This window comes from Pteropus alecto, unplaced genomic scaffold (assembly GCF_000325575.1).
Source record: "Pteropus alecto unplaced genomic scaffold, ASM32557v1 scaffold67, whole genome shotgun sequence".
Taxonomy (NCBI): domain Eukaryota; kingdom Metazoa; phylum Chordata; class Mammalia; order Chiroptera; family Pteropodidae; genus Pteropus; species Pteropus alecto.
In genome coordinates this window covers 2,910,132-2,918,771 of record NW_006441061.1, presented here as the reverse complement: position 1 = coordinate 2,918,771, position 8,640 = coordinate 2,910,132, and the positions used below count along the sequence as shown (strand labels likewise).

At 55.8% G+C, this 8,640-nt stretch overlaps 1 protein-coding gene across 1 annotated transcript in view; it reads right to left on the bottom strand.

The window, feature by feature from the left end:
- The window catches only part of LMX1B (LIM homeobox transcription factor 1 beta), a 79,273-nt gene extending 70,639 nt beyond the window's left edge, over positions 1-8,634 (bottom strand). The window contains exons 1-2 of the mRNA XM_015594116.1: positions 8,526-8,634; positions 7,517-7,703 (exon numbers count right to left, since the gene is read on the bottom strand). Coding sequence (XP_015449602.1) covers positions 7,517-7,703; positions 8,526-8,595 — 257 coding nt within the window. The 5' untranslated portion in view covers positions 8,596-8,634. The remainder of the gene's footprint in view (positions 1-7,516; positions 7,704-8,525) is intronic.
- Between the last annotated feature and the right edge of the window lie 6 nt (positions 8,635-8,640).

The following is an 8,640-nucleotide window of genomic DNA, read 5'->3' as shown; positions in this document are numbered from 1 at the left end:
CCTGCCAGGCAGGGCCTCTGGCTCACTTCCCTGGCAGGTGGGCAGGCAGGAAACATACATTGACTGAATGCCCAATGCAGGCTGGCACCTTTGGGTTTGTTTCCCTTTATCCACAGAGACAGATTCGTTTTCCCCTGTGAGGTTGGAATTATCACCCCTATTTCACAGAGGAGAAAACTGAGGCTCAAGAAGAGCCATCGGCCCTTCCCTAAAGGCCCTTGGCCTGTGTCACTCAGAGATGTTCTCCACCCCGGATCTCTCACTGCAATCTTACTCTTTCCTTTGAAAAATGTGCCCCACGTTGGGGGACCTCCATTCGGCAGAGGTGGCCCCTGAGCACGTTGGTCCTCTCCATCTCCACAGGCTCAGGCAGCTTCAGGCCTAGGCGGGCACCCACACCCCAACAGCCCAGTAACTATGGCAATTCAGGAGTCACATGACAACAGTCGCTGAGTCCCTGAGGAAAGCAGAAGGCAGGAGAAGGGGAACAGCAGTCACACCCAGCTTGTCTCAGCCCGGCACTGTTCCTCCTCACCCACCCCTCATTGCTTCTGCAGCACCCAGCAGGGCTGAAGGTGGGGGGTGGGGGTGTGGACCCCTGGCGGTCCTGTGTCCTGAATGTTCACTCAGCTTTCTGCATCTAGCCAGCAGCTCTTTGGGCTCCTCACTCCTGCCAGCCCTGGTGGGCACCTCTGTTGCTCTGGGCAGCCCTCAGAACCCTCTCCGGCTGGCAAGTACCTCGCAGTTCCCAGGGAAACCTCTTACAGCACAGGCTGGCCAGGAAGCAAACATCTTTGTTTCTTCTGGAACCAGACTCCAGGAACCAGGTTTTCCCTCCGTCGACACTTCCCCCAGTTCACCAAGTGCAGGGCCAGCCAGGTGCTCTGCCATTAGCCAGCTCCGTTGTTGGTCCAGGCCAGTCTGACCCAGGCTCCCAATTGAGACAAAGCCCCCTCCCCAACCCCCATGTATTCACACATCTTCGGGGCCCCTATATTCCCCCTGACCCTCTTCAGGGCCCCAGGGTCCACCGGGCAGGTCCAGCGGCTGTCAGTCAAGAGGCTGAACAGAAATGGATAGAATATTGCCCCGGGAATAACAAAGGAAGGGCCCATGCAGAAATTTATTTGTACTGATCAGGAGAAGCAAAGGTACAGGGCAGCGAGGAAGTGCTGTCAGCCAGGCCTGAAACCCAAGAAAGTTGCCATTCTGAGCACAGTGGCCCCTTATACCCCACCGCTCCACCAAGCAGCAGCAGTTAAAGCAAACATAGGCCCTTCACTGCCCCGTCAGTTACACCTTTCCCCCAAAATTACACAAACTTTGAAAGATTTTTTCTGAGAGAAGATGGATGCTTCAGGAGACTTGAGGTCAAGGCTAGGCTGTTTAAAGTATATTATTAACAAATAAACATTTACTGCAAAAAAAGAAAAAAAAGGAAAAAAAAAAAGAGAAAAACCCTATAGGCCACCGGGGAACCAAATCGTGTTGCTTTTGGCTTCAAATGACAGGAGACATTTATGACATGAATGGAGAACACCAGCCGGTCGATGAAATGGCAAACGTCTGCCACTTTGCTTCCTCTGCCTTCGTGAATCAACTTTTTCAAATATGGTTTTCAGCCCGGCTCGCCCCTCACCACCACTGCCTCCCCACTTCTTACTGCAGTGGCAATAAATATATATAATTTTGGTTTTGCTCTTTGCTGCCATCAGCATTGAATCTGAGGGCTGGAGAGGGCTGGGTCAGCCAGAGAGCCAAGGGCCCAGGGTCCTCCTGCACCCCCAAGTGACTGACAGCTCGCACGGGCCTGTCCCAGGCAAGACCATCCCTCTCTTCTCCTCTCCCCTGAAGCTGAGGCCTGACTGTGGTGTCCAACAAATTGGAAGTTATAACTCATGTCGTTGAGAGTATCCTCCATTCCTCGGCCTAACTAATGCCAAAGTAGGATGAGCTGTGCCGCCCCCTTTTTGTTTTAAAAACCTCACAGCCACAGCTGCAGGACAGAGGAAGTTCCCTGGGTAGGTATAGCCCATCAGGGACCAAAAAACCACCCTGGGCTGGAAGATCTTTCTGACAGCCTAGACTTGTGTTGCTCACCTTTTAAACCTCATCTTCTTTATGAGAAACACACCGATCCCTGGATCTATCCCCCAGACGCCCCCTCTTCTGAATTTCCCACAGCCTCAGAGATGTTGGTTGAACCTTATTTTCTGTCATTTGAATCACAAAAACAATAAGCATGAACAGTTTTTCCAAATATGAAATCATAATATTGAGTATGCTTTTCCAAGCTCGACTCAGACCCTGGAGATTCCAACGGTCCCCAGTGGAAAGGTCTTTGCTCTGGACCAGCTCTCACCCACCATCGTCCCTGAGGAGAAACAGGCTGGCACACCAGCCCCACCCTGCTGCCTGTCCTTCCTGAAAATTCACAGGTGGCATCTGTTCTCACTCCTACAACTAGAAGTTTCTCTGCCTCTCTGGAGGTGTGCAAGAGGATACTGGATCCCATAGAATGAAGATATCATCGTCCCCAGCAGTATGCTGATGGAGAACCCAGGGCTCAGAGATGGGCAGCCACCTGGCTAAGATCACACAGCTGCTTAGTGCTGGGGCTGGGAGGTGAACTCAGGTCTGCCTCAGAGTCTGAGCTCTTCTCATCACTGAGGGAGGCAGAGCCCTGACAGGGTCTCCCTCAGGCAAAGGGAATGGTGCCCCTCACCTTCCCGGCATAGACAGGCTGATGGTAAACCTGGCATACCAGTTTTGCCACTGCCTGGCATGGAACCCATGGGCAGTTTGGTGTGTGTCCTTGAAGAAAAGGCATTCCTCGCCACACGGATGGTGATAATAACCATCATTTCCAGGCGACAGGATGCCAGGTCCTTTGGGGCATCTTATCTCTTGAATCCTTATAAGAACACTTTCCCCAGGGTGGGTACATCCCCATTTTACAGAAGAGCCTCAGGTACGTGCCAGGGCTGTGTGGTCCTTAGCCTGGCTCCAGTGGACCAAGCAAGAGGCAGCTGAGGGGCTCCAATCACACACCCCAGAGGAGATCCTCAGAGCCTGCTTCCCCCACCCAAGAAATAGCCAGCAAGCAAATTAGGCTACGGGAGCCCAGAACCTGGGGAATACAGAGTGAGCCAGGAGTCAGCTGTGAATAATGCCTCCGGTCAGCAGCAGACACGCAGCCTCAGGAAGGCCTTTGCTTACCCTTCCGTCTGCAGCCGAGGTGCTGGGGTTAAATGGAGAGCTGTCCTCCCAGGGGCCAGAGGGTCCCCAGGCTTGGGCTGGCAAGTAAGCCCTTCAGTCCTCAGATTCCCAAGGAGAGCACTACGAGGCCTATTATAATTATAATTATAATTATTTTTATTATATAAGACAAAGCGCTGGCTCTTCCTTCCAGGGAGATCCATCTCTAGGCCAGGCCCTCGAACCTGAGTTGCAGTCAGGAGTGCATGCCTACAGCCCTGATTGAATCCGATGGGCCACGCCAGCTGGGGTACCCACTGGTGTAGGGGGTGCTGCTGGCAACTGACACCCTGCAGTAAGGCCTTATAGGAAGCTTCCCGAGCTGGGAGACGCAGGAGCCAGAAAAGACGAGGGCCAACACTGCTCTGCCCCTGTGCCACACCCCGGCTCCACTGCTGCTGCTGGTGCTCCAAGGGGAGGTGAGCCTCCCAGGAAGGCCATTCCCGGTGTAAACACTTCCGAGGAAAGGAATGTGCTGGGAACAGCTTGCTCGGGCCACTGGAGCTGCGTGCAGCCAGCTGGGGTAAATTAAAAAAAAAAAAAAAAAAATCACCCCGGGACTCAGACAGCTTTTTGTGAAACTCAATCAAAGCCTTGCTGCCCACCTCCTGCCGAGGTGGGAGCATCCTACCTGGACAGGCAAGCCCAAGGGGACCCTCGCAGGCTGAGCGGGGCCCTCTCTCTGTGACTGCGGCAGAAAGGCGAGGGTCGCCTGGGCAGGCCCGGCGGGCGGAGGGCGCCGCCAAGCCCCGGACGCCGAGGTGGGCGCACGGCCCGGCCAAAGCCCCGTTCCTCTCCGCGCACGCAGGCTCGCACACGGCCGAGTCTCCGGTCGCCCGACTTGGGAGCTGTCTTACAAGCGATTAGACTCCATTTTGTGACAGATTTTTGGACTCTCCCGCCGACCCTCCCCCCTTCCGGAGCCTCCTCCAGGAATTCGCCACCTCCTCAGGATAGAAACCCTTTCCAGACCAGCGACAGACGGCAAGAAAAGAGTTACATAATTCTATTTGGCCAAGATGCCAAGAAAAAAAAATGGGGAGGGGGGGGATAATATTGTAATATTTTCATGTGTTCTCCGGTGGAGGGAGGAACGGGTGTTTGTGATTTTGCGTTTAGAGGCCGCGGCTCCTCCCGGTTTCTAACCGGGTTTTCTGTCCCAGGAGCTCGGGCAGCCGAGGGGCCCGAGCCCCGGGCAGAGGAGAACGGTCCGATGTTTTTGGGTTTGTCCTTAGAAGCCCCCGAAAAATGCGTCGGAGGAAAAGGGGACTTTTTCGAAATATGCATGAATATGCCAAGGCCCGAGCTCTCTTTGCCCGTGCAGGGCGTGCCGGTAGATTTGATCAAATGGTACTAAAAGCACCCGAATGCCAGTTAATCACCCCCATGGTGCATAAAATAACGTTCGGGATCTTCGAAAACAAATCGAGAGGAGGAATAGACGTTTAATAAAAACAGCAACCTCTTTCTAAGAACCGAGCCCGGCTGCTCCTCACGGGGAGGACTCGTTTTTTCCAAAAGTTACTGTGGAAAGGGGTGGGGGGGAGTGTCAATTTCCCAACACCGCTGACGGGCAGACAAGACAAAATGGAGAAGGAACGTTTCTGTGCCCACTTGCCTGGATTCTCGTCTGAAAGCTTTTATGCACAGATTCAATAAATATGCCTCTGCGATTCTCACAGAAAAAAATTAATCGTGAAATATATTCTTATTGTGCAAAGAACGTCGCTTCTCAAGTGAGCCCCTGCTTGCCTGGCTGCACTAGCTCTCCCTGAGAAACGCTGATGTGAGACCCACCTGGGTATCTGTCCCCAGAATTGTCTTCATCACCCATTCTCAGTCCCCCATCAGTCCGCCTAGTGCAGATTCCTAATTGGAGTTACTGGAAGAAAGAGGGGGTCAGGGAGGAGAGGGGCACCATGAGGGCTGTGAATAATGCCCACCTGGAGGTCGCAGCCCTGCAGGACCCAGACTAAGGGACTCGGCACCTAAGATTTGCCCTGATCCCAAATTCACTTGCAAACACACCTCCACTGCACTGAAGAAGAAAGCTCTTTAGGTGCCTCTTTTTCTTTCTAAACAAATATACTTTTGACAAAGCAATCGCAAATGTTTAATTGTAAAATGATGGCGATTGGCCGCTCAGCTCTAAGAGGAACACCCAGCTCAGATTTTGTGACTTTACAGTTCCGTGCTCTGAAGAACCAGGGGTATCCCCTCCTCGTTTTAAAAAGAAGCTCCATAAACAACTGGGGTAGGGAGAGAACGGGCAGATTTGTACAAGAGGTTGAAAAGAGTCTTTCCGATGCTTAATTTTTTTTTTTTTTCAAAAACCTGCACAAATGACTTGAGGGCTCATTTCCAGTTTCCTGGGCCTCCTGCCCCCATGTGTTGAGTTGTTCAGGCTGGTGGCTGAGCTGAGTAGGAAGTGGCACTGCCAGAGCAGAGCTCGGGCTGGGCGGGCAGAGTGAGGCTGCAGGACGGCGGGATGTGGGTGGGCTGGAGGCTGGTAAACCCTTCCGAGGGACTGCTTCGTGGGCTGGTTCAAAATCCCTGACCACATTTACCCTAAACTACTTTCCTCATTTTATTTGTGCTGCCCTATGCCTGCCTGTGGCTGAGCTGACTGGCGGGCAGCCTCACCTTCTCCTGGAACTAGAATCCCATCAGCCCAGGGCACAATGCAAACCCAATCAACGGCAGTGTGCTTAATGGGGGTGGGAATTTGCTTCAGAGGGGAGACCTCAGGTGGGCTCTGGGATCAGCGAAAGAGCTGAACTCTCTGAACCCAGCCCCAGTTCCTGCTTGCAGAGCCCCGGGCCAGTAGGAAGAGCACAGGGGAGCACAGCTAGGTTAGGTTCTATTGTGAGGCTCGGCCAGAGCCTTTTAGAGTAGAACCCGATTCCTTCTCAAGGTCTCTGACTTGCGGGTCCCACTATTTCCAGGCCTCAGCCAAGCACTTGGAGAGGTATGGAAGGGGCACACCAGCTGCTCCAATTCCTGGCAGGGCCTTTAGAGATTTAGAGACAGTCCCTGGGCAGAGCAGGCAGGCTGCACTGACCATCAGGCACTGGCAACCTAGCCTGTTCCCAGAGGCTTGGGCACACGCTGTCCCCTCTGAGTCCCAAACCACCTGAGCAACCTACCCACTCTGCAGCTCCATCTGAAAGGGTTTTCCAGGCCTCACTAGAAAGTTCTTGCAGGTATCCACTGGTCACCGTAATGCTGTGGGGATCCCCATGTCCCCCTTTCAGCTCTTGTGCCTCTCTGCCTCCCTCCCAATCACACTGCCAGGCACAAAACCCAGATGGAAGAGAGAAACAAAACAAAACAAAACAAAACCCTGCATCTACTCTTATCTGTCCCAAACTCCTTGCCAGATAAACCCAGTCTCAGCTAAAAACAAAAGTCAGCAAGCAGGTAGAGCTCAGGCCACAGACCGCTGGCCTCAACTCCGAGGCTTGAGCCACACCAGGGCAGAGCAGGCCACCCCGCCCCAACACATACACGTTGCAAGAAAGAAGGCCTGTTGGGGAAGGCTGACTCTGTCAGTTCCCCACCCCATGGGGAGCCCCAGACTGTGGTTTGCCACCTCTTGAGGTCCTCTTCCTAGACAGCTTCTTCAGCCAACGAAAATTATAAGAGCCAGAGTCCCGCATGGAACGGTTTGGGGAGGATGGACATCATTTTCTCTCCATCACAGACTAAAAGTACAGCATGAAACCTGGCAGGAAGGGGGTTTGGGGGCTCACTCAGGCAGCAGTTAGCACCCCTGCACTCCACCTCCGTGCTCCAGGAATTCCAAAGCCTCACAAACCCTCCCTTTGGGCTGGAGAAGCACATCGCCGGGGCCTGACTCCCTAAAACACTGCTTTCGTTTGGAAATAAATTCTTGGTCCCCAATTCAGACCTCATTGCGGCCAGGCCCTGTCCCAGGACCACAGCATGTATCCCCCGGTCGGCCCAGGGCCTTGTCCTGCACCCCAACTCAGGGGCCCAGCGCAGGTTTTCCGGACAAAGGACGGCAACTATGGGCTGCCAGAGGCTCCCGGCGGCCACCCCACCAATGTCGGCCGGGCTGGGATGAGTCGCCCCTGCCGGAGATGAGCAGCTCGCGGAGCCCTCGGAGCTGACAGGCCCAGCGGCGCGCAGAGCCGGCGGCGGCGCGGGCGCGGGCGCGGGCCTGGCCCGGCAGAGGGGATGGCCGGGCTCGAGGGCCGGGCGGCGGTGGGGAAGGAGGAGGACGAGAGGCGCTTACTGTTGGTAGTCTTGTTTGCAGTAAAGTTTCCGATCCCGGAAGTAGCAGCTGGTGGTGAGGGCTTGCTGACACGCCGCGCACTGCAAACACTCCTCGTGCCAGGACGACTCGTTGACTCGCATCAGGAAGCGGTCGGAGATGGGCCGCTGGCAGCCCTCGCAGACGGCGGGATGCGGGCAGTCGGAGCCTGCAGCGCACAGGACGAGAGCCGGGCCGTCAGCGCCGACCAGCCCGGCCCCGGCATCCTGGCCGCGCGGTGCCGCAGCCCCGGCTCCAAGGGCGAGGGCAGCCGGGCGCGCCGCCTGCGCTCCCCCGGCCACCGCGCCAAGGGCCGGGCAGCCTCAGCGAGTTCGTCCCAGTCCGCGGACTCGGGCGCGGAGAGGCCACGGGCCTCCAGCCTTGGCGCGGCGCTCTCCCCTCCTCCGGAGATCCAGCGCTTGGTGTTAACACGTATGAGAACAAGCACGGCGCGGAGTAGCCGGCTGGGACCGAGACAGCCGAGGTGAGGCTGGGGCGCTTCTGGCTGACACGCCCCATAGTGGCGTTCGTGGTCTTCTGTCCCTAATCTCCCCAAAAGCTACGGTTTGGGTGACTCAGGGGACATTTTCCTCTTAGAAGGTACCCCTCCCCAAGTGACCTGGCACCACTCCCAAGTTTGCCAAGGTGACCACTTGGGTCCTCCGTCACCCTCTGCTACCCGCCTCCTACCTCCTCCCTCCCGGGGTGGCAGCTGTAGAACCGAGGCCCGATGGGGATGCGGATGGCGGCTGGAGCTGTCCCGTCCACCCTCCTCCTAGGTGATGTCCCTGCATACCTCTGTCCCATCAGGATGCCTGTCTAGCTAGTTGCCCCTCTGTTGATCACTCCGAGTCTTCTCTCTGTGTTCCCCACATCCCCATGTCTTGCAAACCATTTCTTTTATCCGTTGGCCTGGACGCCTGTTTCCACCTCGGGACAAGGCCCCTGTCCCCTGCCCATGACCACTCGGGCGTTCCGACCCCGCACTCACCCAGCAGCACCCCCAGAGTGGCGGGCCCGGGGCGCAGGGCGTGCTCCTCCATCTTGATGCCGTCCAACATCTTGGCGCAGTCCGTCTGCCCGCGGGGAAAGCACCTCGACTCGGG